Raw genomic sequence first — 25,024 nt, forward strand, 5'->3', positions numbered from 1 at the left:
AATTCTAGTTTTAATTTGTTCCCGTATTTAGTCTATAGTCTAGTTACAGTCTTTGTGGTTTGGTTCTTTATTTTAGTTTTTGAGTCTTTTGGTTTTGTCCTTTTATTTACTTTCTAGTTTTCAGCAAGGTTGCTGTCTTGTCTTTATTTATTTTATTTGTAGTTCTAGTCATTTAATTCTAGCTTTTCCCTATTGTTATCCTTTTGTTTTCATAAGTTTTTACTTTTGATCTGTGTCTATCTCTTGTCTCTCTCCTGTTGTCTTGTCTAGTCCTCCCTGGTCGATGATTCTTCGGACCTGACAGACATTTCGGTGCTTCAAGAGTTATTATCCCCATGCCAAGCCTGTGGCTCCTTGAGCTGCTACCTGATCCCCTTTTACCATGGAGTCTGGAGCTACTCCCATCCTCGACCAGCCTGTTCTCCTGTCGTGTGCCCTGCCCTATTGTGTGGACTGTCTTCCAGCCTCATCCTTTTGTGTTCCCATTTTTGTTAAAGGGGTCATATGAGCGATTTCAGTTTTTCCTTACAAGTTACAAGCTCTTGGTGCATAAAGAAGATCTGTCAAGTTATAAAGAATAAAGTCTTAAATCCAAATGCTGCCCAAATGTTCATGCAAAGAAAGAAGGCGTTCCTTTTATTCTAGTTGTAGTATTGTTGTTGCCGCCACCACCATGTCGTATAGACGCTGTGTGTTTCACTGTGAAAGCGAAACTACTTTGTTTGGCCTTCCAAAAGAGGATAATATCCACTTCGTCATACCTGGAGCTGATCCGTGCTGGTCGCTGAGGAAATACATCAACTTTGCTCTGTGGCTCGCCAGATCAGCTTTCATTGTGGATGAAGTGGAGTCCAGCCCGGGGTCATCACATGTGGTTGCCGCAAGCCCGCCGGATGCTCCTTCGTAGAATCCGCCGGCCGCGCTGTTCTCAAACCGCCCGCCTCTGCTCAATCAAGCCGGCCTCCACTCACTCTATATTAAGTAGCTCACTCTGGACAGTGGTGTGTGACACTGTCTCGCTTTTCAGGTATATGAGCTTTGTAAAAATTGACGCATTTCAGAAGGTGGGGCATAGAGGAGAAACAATAAAAGTACAGTATGTGGAAAATAATGTGTTTTTTGAACCTTAAACTGTATAAACACATTTCATTACACCAAATACACCAAAATTATGTTCTTTTTAGCAACATCATATGACCCCTTTAATAAACTCTGTTGCCCCGTTCATTCTGTATCTGGGTCCTCCCTTGCCAAACCGTGACAGCTTATTTTTACAGAATCATTTAATGTATTGATTGTTTCCAAAATCATTAAAGAGCTTAATTCAATTCAAAAGCAAGCATGTTCATTTTGAAAGCAAGAATTGGGTTTGGCTGGGAAATACTCAAGACTCAGGGCCTTTCAGACTCACCTCTTTTAAAAACTGAAAGTTTTTCAAATAATGTAAACACGCAACAATAAATAAGCCTTTTATAAAATGTCAGATCAGCAAATGAAAGCACATGCTGCCGTTGATATAACATGAAGTGTTTCTGCATATGAGCTTTTGAAGGAATGGATGAGTGTGTTTGTAAAATAAAAACAACTATATTTATGCCACATATGGGCCCGCTCACATATATGAACAAAATTCCTATGAAAATAGTAATGGACAATTGAAAACTGAAGAAGAAAACAAAATCCAATAAACTGTACATGCAGAGCCTCATTTCACATAGGGATTTCCCTTTGGCATGTTTTGCAATTGAACTTTTTTTTTTTTTGCAAAACTCTAACCTTAAAAATACAACTTTTGCCATTTTATAAGAGAATGCATACACCACTTTCCTCTTGAGGATAAGGGGAGGTGTTTAAAGTTTGTTTGGATGTGTATCAGCATTTTTAAATCCCCATAAGCTCCTACTGTACCTGCAAGCAAACATGAACACAGTGGACGCCCCGGTTGTTGTTGGGTGACTGATGCCACACCAGTGAATCACAACCAGAGATGACGATGAATCAGGAACTTGCTCTGAGACTGTGTCTGACATGTCCATGTATGTCTATTGATTTCTTGCTGTTCTCATTCTGATAAGGAACAATGGTTGCATTATTTTAGTGCAATCAGAGTAAAAAATTAACAGAGTCAAGCTTCACTTCTGTACTTGAGGTTTTGTGATTCAGTCTTACTCATAATTATGTTAACAAAATATTTATTATTAAAAACCTGTTAACTGGTAATTTGTAATACTTTCAAATATTGTAAAAACGTTTATATATATATATATATATATATATATATATATATATATATATATATATATATTTTTTTGATATATATATTATATATATATATATATATAGACACATTTAAATGTATGGTGAACTTTATTTAACAGGGCAAAGTATACTTAAAGGAAGCTGGTAATCCTGTAATTACGCCTTGTCTGTCATTTTAATGGTTTACTCACAGAAACTTGCGGCTGATGACTTCACCTGTTGCTCAAACCTTCACAGTTCTAAGAGTATATAAGCTTCCATCAAACCTTTGCCAATCAGAAACGCAAGAGCATAAGAAGCAGCTCACAACATGAGGATTCACAGTCAGATGTGTTTTCTTGCAAGCCTGGTGCTTGTTATTCATGCTGGACCGATTTTACAACCATCTGACAAAGATGAAGCCACTGCAGAGGTATGTTTTTTATTTTTAATATAATACCTGTTTGTGTGTTTTGTTGGTCTTTGCTCATCATTTCTTCCATTTTTTTTTATCTTATAGCATTACCTGAAGAGCTTTTACAATCTAACAGATGTAACAGATGAAATGACTGCCTTGACCGAAGAGAGTCCAGTCAACTGACTGAGAAGATGAAAGAGATGCAGAAGTTTTTCGGGCTTAAGGTGACTGGAAAGCTGGACAAAGAAACAATGGAGATGATGAAGAAGCCCCGCTGTGGAGTTCCAGATGTTGTTGCGTACTCCACATTTGGAGGCAGACCCAAATGGCAGACCAACAAGCTCACCTACAGGTGTGTAACAGTTCACTTTGTATGACATATAAAAGATTGCAAGAAGCAAATACAGACTATGGCACTTTTACAGAATCTTGAACTACACCCCTGACATGTCAAAAGATGAAGTGGACAAAACCATGGAGAAAGCCCTGCAGGTCTGGGCCAAAGTCACTCCTCTGAAATTCACGCGTATCTACAGCGGCACAGCTGACATCACAATCTCCTTTGCTACAGGATGTAAGTTGTCTATCTATCTGGGTTTATATTTTGTTGAATTCTTTTCAGTTTAATTCAGTGTGACTGATGATAAATGCAGGCCAATTAGTCATGTACTGTCATTACAATACGATTGTTCAGTGAAATAATTATTGCTGTGGTTAAGAGCTGTGGACCGCCAGCTCTTGTGTGAGGGAACGCTTGCTTTGCACTTGTAAAATAATTTATTTGATACCCATGTGTTTCAAATATTGTAGTCTACACTTTTTTAAATCCAAATTCCCTCGAATTTAGTGTTTCAAATGGTTAAATAGCTTAAAATTCATGATTTAGCAGACATAATCCAAGATCGATGCGTCTGAGTCAGATCAGTCGTTACCAACCTAATTACAAAATTTCTTTGAATGTCTTAACTAAAGCCAAGGCTAGCTTCTGTGATTTAAAAACATTTTTATATCACTTTCATACTGTCTATTTAAATAGAAGACTTCGTTATGGATATATTAGGCCACATATTTATTGAACACTAAAAACTCTTTCTTACAGATCATGGGGATGCTTACCCGTTTGATGGACCACAAGGCATTTTGGCTCATGCTTTTGCTCCTTCTCCTGGAATCGGTGGAGATGCACATTTTGATGATGATGAGCTTTTCACATTCCGTTGATTTGGTGGTGATTTTTATTTTGATGATGATATAGTTTTCAGAAGTTCTACATTTTAGTAGTGCAATAAACTCATTACAACAGATTGTAACTTAAGCACCACTCACGTTTGATTTTTATTTATACCTTAAACTATTCTGCTTAATTTCTCCACAGGACTTGTCCTGTTCTTGGTGGCCGCCCATGAGTTTGGTCACTCTTTGGGTCTTTCTCATTCTGATGTTTCTGGCGCTCTGATGTTTCCCACATACAGCTTTACTGATCCGGATCGTTTCTCTCTGTCCAGTGATGACATCAGAGGGATTCAGTCGCTCTATGGTAAGCGTATGGTCTTAAAGAGCACATCTACAATCTTTAAGTTGAAAATATTCAGTCATTTGTTTAATATATGGTGTTTCCTTCAGGCTCAAACAGAGACAGTACCCTCATCCAACCTGAAGTACCAACAGCTCCTAACTCTTGTGACCCAGATCTGATCCTGGATGCAGTTACAACTCTAAGGGGTGAAACAATGTTCTTCAAGGACAGGTAATACAAATAAAAATGCAAGTATTTTCTATAGACCTAAATATTTAAATTAAATGACTTCATGTCTGTATCTTCAGCTTTTTCTGGCGTAGATCTCCGAACAGAACTGTGACGCAACTTCAGATCAAGAGTTTCTGGGCCAGTGCTCCGGATAATATAGATGCTGCTTATGAGGATCCAGTGCAAGATAAACTTTTCCTGTTCAAAGGTATCTTCTCAAACAATCTGGGGATGCTGGAACCACAATCACCCTTACAATCTCTATATCCGTGCTCAGAAAAAATCTTATTGTAGTCTGTCTTTGTTTACAGGTAGACAAGTCTGGGTATTTAATGGCATCAATCTTGAGCGCGGCTATCCCAAGACTCTCAGCAGCTTTGGTCTGCCATCTTCGGTGAGAAAAGTTAGTGCAGCCGTCTATGACAAAAACTCAGGAAAAACACTGCTCTTTGTTGACAAGGTTTACTACAGGTGGGTCAAGTGCTGCATCGTAAACAAAAGCCCTTACAGTTAGCTCTGAAAAGCTGTTAGAATTCCCCTTTTTTTGGAATATAATGAGAGGGCAAAGAAGATGGACAGAGGGTATCCCCAACTAGTGGAAAGTGGATTTCCAGGGATGACTGCAGAGGTTACAGCAGCCCACATATCCAACGGTAGTGTTTCTAATCTCTTTTTCTACAAGCATTAATGTGCAATGATTATACTTCATAAAACTGAATGATTTTTTTTTCTTCCAGGTTACATTTATCTCTACAGTGGGACAAATGTGTATGAGTTCGGATTATACAGTAAGAGGTTCTTGCGTTTGCTGAAGAACAATTTTTTCTTGCCCTGTTATTAGTTGAGCTTCCCTGAAGGAAGCGGATGTAAATTTACATTTTTTAAATGCATGTATATATTTAAACAAATTAATTGTTCAATTAATTTCTTTATTCTGCTGTTTGTCACTGGACTTCTAATATAACTTAAAGAATGCATTTTTACACAATCAATTTAATGTTGTTGTTTTTTAATAAACTAAAATGCCTATTTTAACTTATCAGCATGTGAGTGTCTTCATTTTGAAAGCAAGAATGATTTTGGTGTGGACATTTTAAAAGACCTGATTTAAAGAGCAGACCTATATAACTATTATAAATCCAATATCAGCATTGTAAAACCATCTAAACTCTCAATAATAAGTAAACCTCTAAAGCTTTATAAAATGTCAGACTTTTTGTGAAAGCATGTTGACACGTGCGGTTGATACAGTATAATGATTTGATAAAAACAAAGCTAGTCCTTCTGTTACGTTTATGGGTCACTCAGACATATATGGACATAATTCCTGTGGTTACATTTTAGGGCATAAATAAGGGTGTTCCGAAGTGCCTCTGTTAAACAGCCTCAGGGGTTGTGCTTTTGTATTTTTATCTCAAGTATAGTATGTGCCCTGAAGGGAATTCCAGTGATTATTTAAAACTAAACCTAAAATAATAAAAGAAAAGAACAAACCACCATCAATTCACCAGTAACTGTTGTTATGTATGCACCCTCTCCTTGATTGGGTATGTAAATTTGTATTTTATTATTATTATTATTAATGTAATTTTGACATGTGTAATTATGTATGTTATTCTTGTTAAAAACAAATAAACATTCAGTCAAAAGAAGAAGAAGAAGAAGAAGAAGAAGAAGAAAAATAGATTTGGTTGTGGAATGTGAAGGGGTAGAATATTTTTGTTTTTTGCTTATTGAATTTTATTTCAGTGAGTTTGTGTCAGTTTGACTTCTGAAAACCCGTTCAAGTCATTTTTTCATTTTCAGAAAACCTACTTTAAAAAACTATTTAGACTTTTAGAGTTTATCTTGGTCACTTTAGCACTATTTTCTCAAGTGGTACATTGTCAAATTCTTAGTAAACAAAACTATTAAGCTTATCATGTGCGCAAATGTTTTTAAATCATTTTAATTCTTACAAAATGTAAATTAGAGTAAATATTTGTTTAAATTGAATTAACTTAGATTTCTCTCTCTCTATAAATTTTCCAATTAGCCTAACTAATTAACTTAATGACGATGTATGCATTTAAAACAGGCCCAATGAGGCACTATAAAGCCGTCAAACATTTGAAACATATTTCAGTAATCCAATTTGTAGTAGCCTATCGTCATTCCATCTTAGTCTAGTTGAAGTCGTAGTGGTGCGCATGTTTTATAGCCGTTTGCAACGTTGAAAATATTTGTCAAATTTATGACACGAAATAAAATAAAAATCTGAGACCTAAATTTAAAATTAATATCAGTTATCCCTTACCGATCCAGAAGCTTTCTTTTTTTTTTTCTTTTTTTATGACCATCTACTTTAGGAAATGGGAAATGCATGCATTCCATCTTACCAGAAACTCAGCAGAAAACTCAAAAGAAAGGTGGTAAATCAAAAGCAGAGGCAGGGAATAAAAATCCTAAAATCCTTTTGAAGCAGGACAATTCAGCAGCGTCAGAGGTGAAGTCATCCACAACACAAACTTCTGTCTAACATGTTCAGGCAGCAGACAACAAAAGCTCTCAGCCTGACACTTGCGGTGTGTTTGGCTCTTTGCGACAGCAATCCCACGACAGCATCACCAGAAGACCATCAAATAGCAAAGGTAAGTACCCAATAAGTATTTATTTAATAACTTTTAAATATTTATTTATCTAGTAACTGCACTTTATGCAGTTTTTTAATATATACTCCAGTCTTCAGTGTCACATGATCCTTCAGAAATCATTCTAACATGCTGATTTGGTGCTCAAGAAACATTTCTAAAAACAGTTGTGCTGCTTAATTTATATTTTTGCGGTGATACAATACCATTGTGTGTATAAAACACTTTTATGCAGCAAGCACACACTAAAATGCATCAAAAGTAAAAGTTAAAAGATTTATAATGTTATATAAGATTTCTATTTTAAATAAATGCTGTTGATTTCTCTTTATCAAAGAAACCTGAAAAAAAAACATGGTTTACACAAAAATTATTGATAATTCAGCACTGATAATAATGGAAATAAATTTTCATATAGTAATATGTCACAATATTACTGCTTTAGTGTTTTTTTTTTTTTTTAAGCATCCTTGGTGAGCATAAAATGCTTCTTTCAAAAACATAAACAAATTTAATTATTCCATATTTGTTTCCTTTTAGATCATGGAGTATTTTACCCATTTGATGGGCCTAATGGGGTTCTGGCACATGCCAACGCACCCGGTCCAGAGCAGGGAGGAGACACACACTTTGATGAGGATGAGAGATGGACCCTAAGTTCACAAAGTGAATGCACAAATCACACAGAATCACATGCTTGTGTGTATGTTAATTTTTTTATTTATTTATTATAAAAAAAAACAAAAATCATAAATCTACTTCAGATATAAACCTGTTTTTGGTGGCTGCTCATGAATTCGGACATGCAGTGGGACTGGAGCACTCCAATGACCCTTCGGGTTTCATGTATCCAACTTAACAATATGTCAACACGAATGGCTGTACACTTCCCCGTGATGACCGACGTGGGGTCCAGGCCCTGTATGGTAAGTTTTTTGTGTGACAGAAAACACATTAATTAAATACAATAGATCATATTGTAGGGCAACTGGAGAGCATTATCAACTATAAAACTATGAATAAAGATGTATTTTCTCCCCATTTTGTGTCATGCTTTAGTAGTTAGAACATAAACAAATAAACCTGAACCAAAACCAAATCATGGACCAAGCCCAACAGAACCATGTTAATGTGACTTGGTGTTTGATGCAGTGAATAGCATCCGTGGAGAATTTATTTTAAAAAAATGTTTTATATTTTTATTTAATATATTTTATTACATGCACACACACCGTGTGTGTAGGTGCGTGAGTACAAATTTATGATTTAAAAAAAAGAAAAAAAAGAAACAAAAAACAATATATATATATATATATATATATATATTTAATTCTTCATTTGCATCAGATATTACTGGAAGAAGGGCTACAATAGTGGACTTTCAATGCATGAAATAAAATCTACCTGGCCATCCATTGACTCTGTTGACGCTGGTTATGAGTTCAGTGGCAGAGACATTAGTTTCCTCTTCAAAGGTAAAGTCTTATTTCCTTAAGTGTCTTTGGTGGTGTATAACATGGCTTCAGTAAATGCAGTTGTGTGGTCTTCCACATACAGATAAGCAGTACTGGGCAGTAAAAGGCAGAACTACTTTACCTGGATATCCCAAACTCATAACCAAATTCGGGTTTCCCACATACGTGAGAAAGATATATGTAAAATCAGCTGGCGCATTTTGTTTTTTGTTGGAACCAAATACTGGAGGTAAGAAAAAAATGAATGATTAGCTTAAATTAACCATTGCCTCCACTTAATATTGTGTTCACTTATCAAAATAACATCAAAACTAACATAATTTTAACAATGGTGTAGTTTCAATGAAAGAACAGCTCAAATGGACGGAGGCTTTCCTAAAACTAACATCATTTCCCTGGCATTGGGTCACAGGTGGATGCTGCTTTTGAAAATGATGGTGAGTTTAAACACTATAAAACAAAAACACTGACTATTCAATCATTCATTATTTAATGATGTTCCCTGTAATCATTTTTTTCTCTTCTTTTTAGGTTATCTGTATTTCTCAGAGGGTTCAAGGCGTGGAATTTCATAAACTGCTGTCAAATGATTAATCGCGATTAATCTCAAAATAAAAGTTTTTGTTTACATAATATATATGCGTGTACTTTGTATATTTAAATTAAATTAAATTAAATTTATGCATTTAGCAGACGCTTTTATCCAAAGCGACTTACAGTACATTCAGGCTATCAATTTTTACCTATCATGTGTTCCCGCGGATCGAACCCCCAACCTTGCGCTTGTTAACGCAATGCTCTACCACTTGAGCTACAGGAGCACTTATTTATATATATATAAATATACACACATACAGTATATATTTTGAAAATATGTACATGTATTTACATTTATATATTTATATTCATGTAATTTATATTATATATAAATATATTTTATATATAAACTCAACATATTTTTCTGAAATATATACATGCATGTGTGTGTTTTTACATATACATAATAAATATACACAGCACACACACATATATATGTACCCAAAATCTTTTATTTTGGAAGTGATTTATCACCGTTAATCGTTTGACAGCACTAATATACACACACACACACACACACACACATATATTTATATATATATATATATATATATATATATATATACATATATTTATATATACTGCAATTCAGTTGTAACTCATCTTGTAATATAATAAATAAAAATAAATAGGAATAGAAAATGTGGATGCATTTTTTTTTTTTTTTTGTAAGCTGAACAAGACCTTTTCTATATAAAAACTAGTGGTGTTGCTATTAATATAATGTATTAATTTGTTCGAAAATACTTTAGTGCATATGAAAGTGGGTATAAAAGCATAAAGTCAAAAATGTCTGTAGGCATAGGCCCAATCTTTTATTATTTTCTCTTTACAAAAAAATAAGCAGTGAAGCAATGTTGTTATACGTTATTAATATCTGAATTTTATCTGACAAATAAAAATTAGAGAGGACTGTGTGTCACTACCACTACATTAAAAAAGAAAAACCATTTAAACCATTTTTATAAAAACACATTTAGTTCAGTTAAATTGAATAAATTCAAGAAAACTTTCTCTACCAAAAATATAACAGGCTAACTAAATATAAGTGAAAGAAAGAAAGATATAAGCGAAAGCTTTATGAACCCAACCCTGAGACAAATATGACATTTTTAGGAAGGTTTTACAAGCCAAAAACTACATTACCAATAATGCTCTGGGCGACGCCATGTGACGCAGACACACCTCATACTGTGATTGGCTGCTCACTGTAAGCGTTCACTACACTCTCGGAGAGCTGAAGGTGAAATTTTCTCTTTTGTGTATGCAGTTTTCCATCGCGATTATGACTTCCTGTGCTCTTTACAATACACGCACACACCTGTGCAGACATCTGGTGAGTTTGAACTAAATCGATGTCGATAGCCGATATTGACTATGCCACGAGACTTGCGGAGCAAGCAGCAGTTTGACTGCAGGCCTGTTTCATTATTTACATTTCAAACAGTGCACCTCACTTCTTCAAAAGTAACGTTAGATGTTCAAAATGTAAGGCGTTCATATAAATTCTACAGCCATTTTATTATGTCAGCAAAATAGTTTTTGAATCTGCCTTTGCAGGCACATAAATATCTGAGCAGGACCTACAGCACACGACCGTCTCTAAATGTGAGTAAAATATTATGCGATTTTATCAGTTTATGGAGCCAGAGCGGTTTCTGTCAGGTGTGTACTGAGTGAGTATTTCTTCCTCTTTCATCTCTGTCTGGACAGGAAGTCGTCATCGTCAGTGCAGTCAGGACTCCTATGGGGTCTTTCAGAGGAAGCCTTTCCACTGTCCCTGCCACTAAACTTGGCTCCATTGCTATTAAAGGAGCCATTGAGAAAGCAGGTAATATTCTGATGGTCTTAGGAGGAATTTGTATTTTATCATATATTATATTTAATTATGTAGTTTAACAATATAACGGTTTATTAAAAATGTGACAAAAAAATAAATGAATTTTTATAATATTACGATGTTTTAATATTATTAATATTTTTAAATGTAGACTGTAATTCACAAGTTGGGGTTCACTATAATTCATTTTTGATAGAATATAATACTTTTATTTAGCAATAATGCATTAAATTGAGCCATAGTGACAGTAAAACATTTATAATGTTACAGAAAAATTATATTTTGTATAAAAGTTGTTCTGTGGAACCTCTATTTATCAAAGAATACTTAAAAATTTATTTTTTCAACAAAAAATTTCCACCGAAGCACAGCTTTTTTCAACATTGATAATAATAAGAAATATATCTTGAAATCAGCATATTAGAATGATTTCTGAAGGATTGTGTGCTTTGCCATCATAGGCATACCTTATATTTATAATAGAATATATTATGTTTAATAATATTTTAAAACAGTTAGTTGTAATACTATTTCACAGTATTACTGTTTTTAAAGTATTTTTGATCAAATAAATGCAGCTTTAGTGAGCAGTAGATATTTTTCATAAAACATTAAAAATTAAATAAATTGTATATAATAATAATTTAAGCTATAATAAAAACTCATCAACAAATTTATTTGAATTAGAAAGGTGTGCTGTTTGTTTCTACAACAAATGCAACATAGTTTGATATTTTGTATTCTAATGCAATGATATTCATATATGTGTGTTATTATTTCTACAATTTTAAGACTTATTTGGATGATAAAATGTGTCATCTACAGGAATTCCTGTTGAGGAGGTGAAAGAAGTTTATATGGGCAATGTGTTGCAGGCAGGAGAAGGTCAAGCACCAACCAGACAGGCTCTTCTGGGTGCAGGTGAGTCTTGTATCACACAAATAAACAAACATAACAATATGCACCTTTTATTTAGGAATTTACTATGCAACTTCTCAAAGAAAAGTGTGTGTGATCTTTGTTATCTTCCTCATGTAGGTCTCCCTCTCTGCACTCCGGCAACTACCATCAATAAAGTGTGTGCTTCTGGGATGAAGTCCATCATGATGGCCGCTCAGAGTCTCATGTGTGGGCATCAGGTAATGTGATAGACAGGAGATTCAGAAAGTGTTGTGTGTGTGAAAGTGAGAGCATTTAGCATCCTAATACAGCAGAGGTAGTAAATCTACGTGATGTCTTCCAGGATGTGATGGTTGCTGGTGGAATGGAAAGCATGTCTCAGGTTCCTTATGTCATGGCCAGAGAAGCGCCCCCTTATGGTGGAGTGAAGATGGAGGATCTGATTGTTAAGGACGGGTTGACGGACGTCTACAACAAATTCCACATGGTACAGTTATTATGAACCAGTAAAACATATTGCATTGTATTTGCATAATATTTAAGCCTGAAAATAGCTGTTGAGTCAATATAGGAAGGGAGTGTGGAAACATTGGACAGCAAATGTACTGTAAGTAAACACTGGAGAGGCCATGATTGTGTAAAACACCTCCACACTTCCCCATTTTTAGGGCAGCTGTGCTGAAAATACAGCCAAGAACAGTGGTATCTCCAGGGAGGAGCAGGACGCATTTGCCATTAACTCGTACAGCCGCAGCAAAGCAGCATGGGAGTCTGGCGTCCTGGCCAAGGAAGTGGTTCCTGTAAGCATCCCTCAGAAAGGTTGGTTTCACTGCGGTAGCTGTTAAGTTCCGTATCATTCCCCAAGAATTCCCTTTTATGAGCTAAAATATTTTATTACACAATTTATAAATATGACACATAATTGCAATTAAATAAGCTCTCTCACCGCACAGGAAAACCAGACATCGTTGTGAAGGAAGATGAAGAATATAGGAAGGTTGACTTCAGCAAAGTCCCAAAACTGAAGGCTGTGTTCCAGAAAGAGAATGGTACAAGATTATCATTAACCCCAGTGAAAAAGTACTTAACATAGTGGGCTTCAAATTTTAAAAGTACATTTTGTACTTTGTAATCTCAAATTTTTTTTGTTTTAATATAAAATACAATTAAAAATGTTGTTTTAATAATTTTATTCACTTATTTTGATGTGTTGAGTAACATTAAAGCAAATGTAGGGTACTTGATTATGATTTAACTGTAGTGTTATTCAATATTACATTTAAAGTTAAAGTATAAATTACAAATATATTTATATTATGACATATAGGTTTCAGCAGAATATATTTTAGTTTACCGTATTTGCTTGTTAGTGCCTTCAACAGCACACTTTAACCATATTTCAAAGACAATAGATGTAATTATTCAGTGTGGTTGGATAAAGCACTGAGCTAACTACATTATTATAGATGATACATTTTCATGTAATTGCAAAAAACATGCAATTAAGTGTCTGAGAACATTATATTTAGTGTTCACTTAAGTATATTATTTTGAAGTATATTATGCAGTTTTTAAAAGTATGCTATAAAGTACTTCTTTTCCATAAGTGAGGATATTGAAAAAGTGTTTTCAGTTCAAAAGACAAGCGAAAGGTTTGTTTTTGCAGGCACAGTGACGGCAGCCAACGCTAGTACGCTGAACGATGGTGCGGCGGCTCTCGTGCTCATGACAACAGATGCGGCAAAGAGGCTCAATATCACACCGCTTGCAAAGATCGTTGGTGAGGCAATTCACTCCTCTTAAATTATAGTGCATTTTGTTCATTTGAACAGATACTGAGGTGGTTGACAGTTTACGTAGGAATGTTTTATTTTTTGATCTCCAAATTTATTTTGCATATATTTCATTAAGTTGAGGTTTATTACAGTTTTAATAAAGTATCAAAAGCATGTAATCATATGGTTTTATTGAATAAATCTGTTGAAATGTATAATGTATTATAAACAATAGAGCTGACGTACGTACGCATTATAATAAATGCCTGCAGAGGGGACCAACGGCCTGATGATTTTTTTTTGACTTTACTGCACGATCTAATCCTTGTTTAATATTGACCAAACATAATTTAAATCAATTGTCCACTTTATCTTTAATATTTGGCCATTTCTTTATGACAGAAAAGCTACAGCCGCTGTAATTTCTTGAATAACTGGACATCCAAATGTGTAAACTTTAAACTTTGATTTTGAAATCGTGATGAACAGTCCGCGTATTGCGAAAGATACTGATATATTCTCCTGTGTTTGCGTTGGTTTATAAATGATTTACTTTACAAATCTGATGAAATGGTGTGTTACATTCCGAGATGAATGTAATAATTAACCCAAACTCACAACGATATGCAAAGATGGAGTTTGAGGCGCTCCACACATGTAAATGTTAACAGTTTGTGTGGAGCAGCATTTACTGTGAACTGAGCCACTCTGACATGCATGTGTGTAACCTACACGCATGTAAATAATTAGCGCATATATTTATTTAATTGAATCATAGCGTTTGTAAATTCACAATGGCATTATGGTTTATTATGATTTTAATTATGCAGCCTTGGAAAATGTTCTAATAATGTGTTTCATGGATTCTCGTCCGTGGAATGCGCCATTTCCGGTATTTTGCAGATTATATGACACAGGCCAAATGCAATCAAGGTTTTTTAAAATCGCCTATTCAAATTTAATCGAGGAATCGTTGCAGCCCTAATTGATAGCATTTTTAAATGGTTACATGTTTTTTGAAAAATAAAAGTCTTGTTATTGGTAAAACTACACTATTTTGACTTACTGTCATGCTACTTAAAATATAGTTGACTTGGTAGCTTTGCTACTTACAGCTAGCTGCTGAGATGTAGTTAGACACTCATTCATGGCCTGTTTTGTCAGAGAACTATGCTTGCTAGCTTCACATCTAGATCACCATTTTATCCTAATTCACAGCTTTTGCTGATGCTGCTGTGGCCCCCATTGATTTCCCTATCGCTCCAGCCTTCGCCGTCCCCAAGGTTAGCTGATGTTTATGTGTTTATTGCTAAGCTAATGTGTTTTTGAAGTCCTTCGGTGTAGTAACATTTGTTTTGCACAGGTCCTGAAGGCAGCCGGTGTAAAGAAAGAAGACATTGCCATGTGGGAGATCAATGAGGCCTTCAGTGTCGTGGTGCTTGCCAACATCAAGATGTTAGACATTGACCCCAACAAAGTCAATATCAACGGAGGAGCAGTTTCCCTCGGACATCCAATTGGGTAAATATATGCAACATGCTTCTCATGCATCACTGTTCACTATATTGACATACTGTAATTAGATTTGCGTAATAATTAATGTGCCGGTTTTGTGGTTTCTAGAATGTCAGGGGCTAGAATCGTAGGACACATGGTGCACAATCTGAAATCCGGGCAGTACGGACTGGCGGGAATCTGCAATGGAGGAGGCGGCGCCTCTGCTGTTCTGATCCAGAAATATTAGGACTTGCACTTTAATCCACACAATGTGTGTAGGATTTGGTCCTTGAGTGAGATATATTTTCATCATTAATGTGAGGTCAGTCCTGTTTTTCAATTAAATAGGAAACAAGCTGTCAATGTTCATACAATAAAAACTTCTCAAATTATAGTATTTATTCTGTGTCCTCAATGCAAATTTTATTATGTGGTGTCATTTTCAAAATAATGTTTTAATAAAAGGGTTTAGATGTTAGAATCGGTGTTTGCAATAAAATAGTATATTGATTGTTTCTGTTGATGTTGAATGTGATGATTATACTCAGAAATAATGCATTTCACCTGAATGAACACCAGATGGTGTGTGTGCTTTGAGCTCTGTTTGCTTATTGGCTAATGGACGCTTTTCACAGATTATAATGAAGCAATAATATATATATATATATTTTAATGTACTGTTATAATATTTTATCCTGATATTAAATGACCAAAATAATAATAAAAAAAAAAGCTGCGAAGGGGTCTCTATATTGGACAACATTAATTCTTCTGACTTCCTTTATCAATCTCTCTAAACGCAATAGTAGTGCTTTTTTTTTTTCTTTTAAGCAAATGGGAAAAATTTTTTTATATTTGCTTTGGTCTCCCATATATATTGTGTGTGTGTGTATATATATATATATATATATATATATATATATATATATATATATATATATATATAAGATATATATATATATATATATATATATATATATATATATATAATATATATATATATATATATATATATAATTCTAAGTGAAAATTGGTTCTAAATAAATATGATCAGCCATTTTTTTCGGTCACTTCTCCTCAAAGATGCCTGTTAACTATTTAACACAAATGAGTTAACTATTTTTCTCGGTTGTAAGCTACATTTCAGCAAGAGAAAAGGAACACTTTGTTCTTCGAGGGAACTTGACGGAGACTCTTTTCCACGTCTATATAAATAATCCACCTGCAACACCTTGACCAAAAAAAACAAACAAACTCAAGACTCCACCTCCAGACACTCTTATCACGTCACATAACACCTTCTGTTGATTCAACTGAGTTCTCAGAAACGTTTTATCGAGTTCTAATTTTACGTTTCTTCCTTCTATTTGTCATTGAAATGTTATTGTGCTTCAATCAAAGAGACAGACGTGCGAGTCAAATATTAACAGGATGTTGTGAGAGCACTTGTAACGTCATGAATGTCAAAGTATCGGCTCATTGACCCAGTTACTGAATAACTGCAGGGCCGAGACTGACCCCTGTGTGAGAGCTTAGTTTGAAAAACCACGTTTTAATAGTGCAGATGATTTTACAGTTTGTTTTTAATGTGGCAGTTGTTTGAACAGTGCGTCGGGAAATTGAATAGGAAGTTTAGTTAGCTTGTAACAGATAAAACCTTCATCATATGAAAGTGAAAGTGACATGACATACAGCCAAGTATGGTGACCCATACTCAGAATTCGTGCTCTGCATTTAAACCATCCAAAGTGCACACACACCGTGAACACACACCCGGAGCAGTGGGCAGCCATTTATGCTGCGGCGCCCCGGGAGCAGTTGGAGGTTCGGTGCCTTGCTCAATGGCACCGCAGTCGTGGTATTGCCGGCCCGAGACTCGAACCCATAACCTTAGGGTTTGGAGTCAAGCTTTAATAGCTTTTAGCTGTTCGGGTGATTCTTGGTAATGTACGTAATGATTTAAATAATAACTTACAGTTGGCCTTGTTCAAATATATCTTCATATATGCCATTGAATCTTTAGCTGAAAAGAACAGCACTCTTGTGTAACATAAGATTGTTTAGTTTTCTCAGATACACAAAGTTAAAAGGTCTGCAAAGGTTGCGTCTGTTGACACACATGGGGGATAGTGTTTGATTTGCTGTGAGTTAAAGAGGTATTTAAAGGAATAGTACATCTGATAATTCATATTTCTGTCATTTACTCATCCTCATGCCATTGTCTGCTGCTGTTTTCCATATAGTGCAAGTAAATGGTGACCAGCAGCTGACTTTTCAAACTCCAGAAATGTCGAAAAGCACCATTAAAAGTACCATAACATTACATTTCAAGCCTTCTTAAATCATATAATTGATTTATGAAAGGGTAAGCCTGGACTTTAAGACATAATTTACTCATTCTCATCTGCTGCTTCTCTCAAATTTCATTCACTGTCAGATATATTCAAATTACAGTTAACTAAAATGGAAACTAAAACTGCAGCAACAAAAACGAATCTTGAAATTAAATGAAATATTAAAATGAAAAACTTTAAAGACATTAAAGAATGACAAAAAAAACTAAAAAACTAAAATGAAGACTGAAAATATACAAATAAAAAACTCATTCAGAATATTAATATTATTATTAACTATTAATAAAACCTATGTAGTATATCAGTTATACTATAATAACACTGTTGCATCAAAAATACCAAACCTGTTTGATTCTCATGTATTGTAATAGATTTTGACCTGGCAAATTTCCCTTTTGCAAGTGAAAGGGAATATTTAGTGCACTTGCAGAAGGCAAATCGCCTGCATGCTTAATTTGTACAAATTAGATTTGAGCTATGAAGTGGAAGGTTTTCAGTGTAAACAACTAAACTTTTGGATCAGTTCCCACACAAAGCTACCATATGACTTCAGAAGACTTGAACCATAGCATTCGCATCACAGAGAATAAAGTTAAGGAACTTATGCTGATGTTATGTTTTGAGAAAAAGGGAACTTGAACGTACATTTGCATTTGCAAGCCGAGGAAACTTCTTTTAAAAGATAAAAACAAATGTAATCTCATATGTTGCAGTTGTACCTCACTCAAAACTCTCACTGTGAAAATAAGTGAGCAAGAAGGAAGCGTATTTAAGAGGAAGAATGTTTTCCAGTTTTTCCTATTATTGACACACCTTGTTTGGTTAGTAATTTACAATGCAAAGTTGTAATCTATGTTAGAGAAATGTAAGACCTAGTTATTGTTCAAAAGAAAAACAGTGGAATGCTCTGGGTTATAATCTCTTAGTTCTGGTCACCAGGTGATATTTTATATTCACCTGACTGATGAATGTTTCAGCTGGTTTACCAAGCAAAGGTGTGGCATTGGCTGCTCATTACACACACAGAGAGCGGACAGAGAGTCCGCTAACACTGAGACACAACGAGAACCCTCTGTCAGGTGAGTTTTACTATATATTATTATAATTTGTATGGCGTAATATATCATTTTATACAGATGCGTTGCTGTTTCTGAAACTAATGGATGTTTTGCTGTATGTTCAGTCAGCAGATCTTAGTTTGAGATTCAAGTTCAAGTGTTTTTTGGATTGCGTTTTGCAGTTCAAAGGAAGTCAAAGGCAAACGATGCAGACAGCAGATACGGTAATAACATGATATAGCTGTTCTTTCTTTTCTTAACTCCTATCTGAACATATTTATCCTCTTTTGCCATATTTGGATCTTTTAGTCCCTGGTGTCTTTTGATTGTCATTAATTTTATGAAACAATACAGACACTGTCAGTCAACAGATGAGCTATATTTGTAAAGCATTAACTATCCTGGGGACAAACCGAGCACTTCATGAATGATTCATCAGGAAGGTCGTTTGATCTTTTAAAAAAGGAAAGCCAGTAAGATTTGAATTCATGAAAAACACTGGTGAACTATAGTTTAAAAAAAAAAAAAAAAAAAAAAATTGTATGGTATTTAATATTCAGCAATTAACATAGTTGTTAGTATCCTGTCACAAATAAAATCCTTATATAAAATAAAATATTCACTCATTCATTCATTTATTAATCCTGTTTATGTGACAATATAATATTTATTATTATATAAATAACATTTAGACTTAAGTAACATGAAATCTGAAAGATAAAAGCAAGTGCAGCTCATTTCCTGTCTCTAATGTTGATGAAATATTGAATTACTAAAGGCATGTTACTGTAAATACCTAAGTTAACCAGTTATTACACAGTGTCATTAAATAAGTAAGTAGTGATTATTATTGTTCAAATAAGGAACAATGTTTATTTTATAGGTATGTATTTCCTGGAACAGTCTGCACATTGTTGTTAGTCATATTGTAATTGTTAACATGGACAAAGTAGTCTAAAGTAACTTTTTTTGATGTATATTTTTCTAATTTGATATCCTTTTCAAGCAAAACAGGTTGCGAAAACCCTACCAAAAACTGACAAAACCCTAATTTCTTTCAGATTTACGACAATGTTTCTCACCTGAACTATGGTTTCCAACATGAAGAGCAGCGGCCTCCTCCGTATGCGCCTCCTTCTGGAATAAACCCGGCTTTACCTCAGTACCCCGGTCCCCAAAACCCACAACATCTATACCAGAATTCAGAGAGATACTCGCCTGCTCAGAGCCTGCATCAGTATACGCCTCAAACAGCACCTGTTAATACACACCACACGGTCACACCTGGACCCTACCTTGACGTTAATCCAGCTCACAAAGGTATTTTATGCTTCTTACCCTCAAGTTGTTCCAAACTTGTGTAGATCTCATTCTTCTGTTGAACACAAGAGATTATATTTTGAAGAACGTGTGTAGTCATACATCATCTGGTACCCTTTAGTATTTTACTATGGATTACTATGGAAGCCAGTGGGGACCAACGACTTTAAATGTTTGGTTTAATTACCAAACATTTTTCATCTTCTTTTGTTTGGGTGAACTATTCCTTCTAACCTGTTTTAGTCATTTTCATGTTCTAAATATTGGTTCTCATGAACTTTGGTTCTTTGACAGTTTCCAGGAGAAAAAAATGGCCAATTATTCTTGGCATAGTCATCACCCTACTCGTCGTTGCTGGGGTCATAGGTGTGGTGCTTTGGTTTTATGGTAAGAAACTCACACGCTGGATGTCTTGCAGTTCATCTACCCAGTGATTTCTTGCTCTGATGTCCTTTGTCTACTCCAACAGGTGTATTTGATTGTTTGCAAGGGCGTCGCTGTCAGACAGATAATGAATGTGTCAGCTTCTCGCAGTGGTGTGACGGCGAGCACAACTGTCCATCCGGAGACAATAAAACTCAGTGCTGTAAGAATCCCTTATACACACTGTCCAAAATGTTGAATTGATACCATTTGAAGATCTTTATTGTACTCTCTGTTGTTGTATTTGTAGTTCGTCTGTTTGGATCGAATTTCCTTCTTCAGATGTATTCAAATGTGACCCTAAAATGGGAGAATGTGTGTTCAGATGGATGGAATGACAGCCTCGGAATGCAAGCGTGTGAGGAGATGGGATACGAGAGGTAAAATCTGTTACTACTACCTTGCAGTTGCCACAAAAAATATGAAGCAGCACAACTGTTTTCATCATCAATAATAATAATACTAAGTGCTTTATTAGCACCAAATCAAATATTGGAATGATTTCTGAAGGATCATGTGAAAGATGCTGAGATTTTAGCTTTGACATCACAGGAATCTTACTACATTTACAGAATGTGATTTGTAATATGTGCTGTGTGTTTGTGTGTGGTTTATCTCTAAAGCACTTATGTGGGTTATGAGGAGTTTTACTCTAGTGCATCGACTGACTACATGCTGGCGAAGACCGATTCTCTCAGCTCTTCCAATCTGACAGGTTTTCTTAGTAAAACGTGCGCAACAGAGTTCTGTTAATACAGAATTTTCTAGTTCTTCATATCTAAAAGGTTTAGGTTTTACATGTTAGTTATTTTATTGCAGTTAACATTATTTATTGGTTAGTAGTGTTCCCTATAATCAGCTTTTTTAAAAACTGTTCTTTTTATATTTCTCTTATGATAATTCAGGTCATACTGTCCATCTAACAAAGCAGTGGCACTCAAATGTATAGGTAAGATAATAGTTGCAAGTTCTTTTTTAATTTATTTTATTTCTATTTTTATGTGTGTGTGTTTTTGTGAAAATATATTTATATATATATATATATATATATATATATATATATATATATATATATATATATATATATATATATATATATATTTCTAAGGTGTTACCCTTATTTTGTATTAAATAAAATGTTAAAAGTAGTTATATATAAAACTTAAGTATAATATAAACATTAGGTATAATAATAATACACAGTAAGAAAAACCAAAACATAATGTGAGATAAACTTGATCGAAAATTAGAAATGCCTTGACTAAAACTTAAAAAAAATTAAACAGAGAAGTTTGCTATATACAGTATATATATATATATATATATATATATATTTATATATATATATATATATATATATATATATATATAATGAAATTGAATAAAACAACATTAATATAACTCAATTAAAATTAAAACTGAAAAATATAAAAATAAACACAAATTCATAATATTATTAAATACTATAAAATACATAAATAATAAAGTAACACTGATCCCAATTTACAAGTTTGTTATCATCTTTTACTTAATCTCATATGAATTATGAGAGTTTTAATTTTTTGGGGTGAACCAACCTTTTAAATATTATAATTACTATAAAATTTTAATATGAAGTATAGCTTGTAGCTAGGAAAATAACACTTTTCACATACGCTGATACTGATCTCAGAATCCTGTTGTAGTTTGTGGACAGAACAGGGAGACCCGAATCGTGGGAGGATCCACGGTGACCTCTAAGGGGGTGTGGCCATGGCAGGTCAGCCTGCAAATTTCCAGAAGGCATTTGTGTGGCGGGTCTGTCATTACACCTTACTGGATCGTCACTGCGGCTCACTGTGTGCATGAGTAAGTACTTTTGTTTAGTACAGTCTCGTTTGATAATTTATGATAAACTCTAATAAATGACAAACTGGTATAGGAATTCAGATGCTAGGGATTGGACTGTGTATGCTGGATATCTTACTCTTGCTGAGATGCTGTCGGCCACCGGCAATTCTGTAAGCCGAATTGTCATGCACAACTTTGACCCGAGAACCGATGAGAATGACATTGCCCTGATGAAGCTAAACAGTCCACTCACGATTACAAGTAAGAGTGAATTTCACAGTTTTCCCCAGCCAATAAGAAAATTTCACGATCATTTAATAATACTGACACATTAAGTGACAATAAATTAAAACAAAGTGTTTTTGTTTCACGCACTGTTATTTTAGTATTATTTACAGTATATACTATTATAGTGTTTATTAATATTTAAAATGAGCTTTTATGTTTATATTTTCAGTTTTCATTTTAAAGGAAGTGTAAGCTTTAGTAATTATGTTATGTGCTTTTGTCTTTTTTATTAGTTTTTTATTATTATTATTATTTAGTTTTCATTAGTTGGCAAGGGAACATTTCTAATTTTTTACTTAATCATTTTAAATTAATATTTTTTAATTAATATTTTATTTCAACCATATTTCGTTTTAGTTTTAGTTACACTGTAAAAACGGATTTTTCTTAGTAGTAAATAAAACTGATTATTGGAGTATGTTTTGCAATAAAATACTATTTCAGTTTTTCTACAAGATTTTGCATTTAATTCAGTGTTTTTCTTTCTTTGTGTAATTTACTAATAATTAAATTTTTTACACCAGTTTTCTTAACTACATTGGTTTCATACTTGCTTTAAAAAATGGTTTTAATATACAATGTGTCTCCAAAAATTAAGTTTTAGGTTATAAGGTTTTAGTTTTAGTTTTAGTTGACTGAAAAAATCATAAATTAACAAATTTGTCTTTCTTGTGAAGATTTTGCATAATAGTCAAGCTGCTCTTCCATATAATGGCTTATATATGAGCCTATCAAATGACTTGAGTTGAATGGACCATTTTGTGGTGCTTTTTGGAGGAAGATAGTGTGAACGTCCATTTCCACTGTGTGGAAAAGAGCAGCTTGAACATTTAGCAAAATATCTCCTTTTTGTTTTACAGAAGAACCATACAGCTTTGGATGCTGACAATTTCTGTTTTGTTTCTTGTTTCAGCGAACGTCAGGCCAGTGTGTCTGCCCAATAAAGGCATGTACTTCACTGCTCCACAGGAATGTTACGTCACTGGATGGGGGGCACTGTTTAGTGGAGGTTTGAAACTTTTTCAAGAGCAAATCCCAACAAGACTGTACTAAAACACCTACAGATCCATATGCATGTGCAATGATTCATGATTCATGCATGACAAGCAAATGTTGTTTTCTTAAAGGATCTCCCTCACAAACCCTACAAGAAGCCAAAATCCAGCTAATCGACAGAACGACTTGCAACAGCCAACCGGTGTATGACAGACAAATCACAGACACCATGATCTGTGCTGGCAAGCTTGAGGGTGGCGTGGACTCCTGTCAGGTCAGAAACACACTCTGTATAAACACAGTTAGAAGCTGCTTGATCATTCAAAAGAGTAAATTAAAGTAGAGTAAATGTAATGTATGTGCCAAAGGCCAAATTAAATAAGTACTCTTCCACACAGGGGGACAGTGGGGGTCCTCTGGTCACAAAAGAGAATTCTCTATGGTGGCTGGTTGGGGACACTAGTTGGGGTGATGGATGTGCTTTCAGAAACAAGCCCGGAGTCTACGGAAATGTGACCTACTTCCTTGACTGGATATATGAACAAATGCGGGTAAGATTTCAAATATAAATCCAAACTGTGTCACAGAAAATTTATTATTATTATTATTATTATACATGGCATAAGAAAAACACCTCTTTTTATATTATATTTGTATTTATTTTTTTCCCCAGAAATATTAACTGTTTTTAATATAAAGATTTTGGAGAAGAGCAACTGATCAAAAAAACGCTGACTCTCAGGAACTGTGACAGTGTCCATTTATTTTTTGCTAAATGTTTTCACATAAATCTAAAATAACCAGTTATTTATTTTCACCAGTGTCAATAATGAAGTGAATCGCACATTATGCTACAATATGCACTTTTCTGTCTTTTTTGTTGTATGTTTTGTATAAAGAGCACAACTGTACAAATGATTTTATATATATATAAAAAAAAAAAACCTACCTGATAATCTCACACCACTGACATGTTTCTGTTCTCTGGCTGTCTTTGCCACCACAACAGCTCACATTTGCATTATTACAGTATTTGATACCAGGGTGTGACAGACAATAAAACCACTTTCCTCAGAACTGCGGACAGACATGGTGCAAACAAATGTCTTTATTGTATGACTCTATGGATAGCTAAAATTGTTTTACAACATCAAGATTTTATGTTAAAATGTATATGAATGTCTGACTATTTATTTTTTTCACTATGTTTAATCACCTTTTTGTCTTCTCATTAAATAAATTACAAATATACATATTTATTGTCGTCTCTGATTTAAAATGAGGACAAAAAAGCTGCATGTATAATAATTAAAAAAATAAAATTCTCTTTAAAATAGTTCTAAATGGAATATTACACATCAAATTTCTAATACATTTTCATGTCAATAACCCATGTTCAGTCTTAATAAAATTTCTGCCACATATTTCATGCTACATTTTATTACACATTTTATGACTTAAACTTAATTATATTTGATATAATACAAAATTTTGTATGTAATAAGTATTAAATTGTAATAGAATATTGAATATGAGCTTGGGTATCGTGATATACAGGTGCATCTTTAAAAATGAATATTGTGAAAAAGTTTCTTTTTTTTGTAACTTATTTCAAAAAGTGAAACTTTCATATATTTC

The 25,024-nt window shown here is 34.1% G+C and overlaps 3 protein-coding genes and 1 pseudogene across 4 annotated transcripts in view; all 4 read left to right on the plus strand.

Annotated features, from left to right (window-relative positions):
- LOC109060466 (collagenase 3-like) overlaps window positions 1–5,425 on the plus strand; it is a 98,571-nt gene extending 93,146 nt beyond the window's left edge. Inside the window, exons 6-7 of the mRNA XM_042733012.1 lie at window positions 4,953–5,056; window positions 5,141–5,425. Coding sequence (XP_042588946.1) covers window positions 4,953–5,056; window positions 5,141–5,244 — 208 coding nt within the window. The 3' untranslated portion in view covers window positions 5,245–5,425. The remainder of the gene's footprint in view (window positions 1–4,952; window positions 5,057–5,140) is intronic.
- On the plus strand, window positions 2,766–4,945 carry LOC109049256 (annotated as a pseudogene).
- Window positions 5,426–10,273: 4,848 nt separating the features above from the next.
- LOC122138745 (acetyl-CoA acetyltransferase, mitochondrial) lies at window positions 10,274–15,514 on the plus strand. 2 transcript variants are annotated; one of them, XM_042733008.1, is made up of 12 exons: window positions 10,274–10,441; window positions 10,666–10,713; window positions 10,819–10,936; window positions 11,771–11,866; window positions 11,984–12,084; window positions 12,189–12,332; window positions 12,514–12,664; window positions 12,799–12,894; window positions 13,512–13,625; window positions 14,839–14,903; window positions 14,984–15,141; window positions 15,244–15,514. In XM_042733008.1, exons 1-12 carry the CDS (start codon window positions 10,370–10,372, stop codon window positions 15,362–15,364), a joined length of 1,284 nt encoding a protein of 427 aa, XP_042588942.1. In that variant the 5' UTR covers window positions 10,274–10,369; the 3' UTR covers window positions 15,365–15,514. The 2 variants fall into 2 exon arrangements, with proteins under 2 accessions (XP_042588942.1, XP_042588944.1); XM_042733010.1 differs by lacking the exon at window positions 10,666–10,713 and having other exon boundaries at window positions 10,287–10,441.
- A 2,879-nt stretch (window positions 15,515–18,393) lies between these two features.
- LOC109060467 (transmembrane protease serine 2-like) lies at window positions 18,394–24,639 on the plus strand. The gene is made up of 14 exons (XM_042733006.1): window positions 18,394–18,550; window positions 18,655–18,753; window positions 19,591–19,849; window positions 20,144–20,236; window positions 20,319–20,435; window positions 20,523–20,653; window positions 20,894–21,003; window positions 21,178–21,221; window positions 21,958–22,120; window positions 22,194–22,363; window positions 23,304–23,399; window positions 23,518–23,660; window positions 23,785–23,937; window positions 24,060–24,639. The coding sequence occupies exons 2-14, from the start codon at window positions 18,736–18,738 to the stop codon at window positions 24,066–24,068; spliced, it is 1,506 nt and encodes a 501-aa protein (XP_042588940.1). The 5' UTR covers window positions 18,394–18,550; window positions 18,655–18,735; the 3' UTR covers window positions 24,069–24,639.
- The last annotated feature ends 385 nt before the right edge of the window (window positions 24,640–25,024 follow it).

This window comes from Cyprinus carpio, chromosome B10 (assembly GCF_018340385.1).
Source record: "Cyprinus carpio isolate SPL01 chromosome B10, ASM1834038v1, whole genome shotgun sequence".
Lineage (NCBI taxonomy): Eukaryota > Metazoa > Chordata > Actinopteri > Cypriniformes > Cyprinidae > Cyprinus > Cyprinus carpio.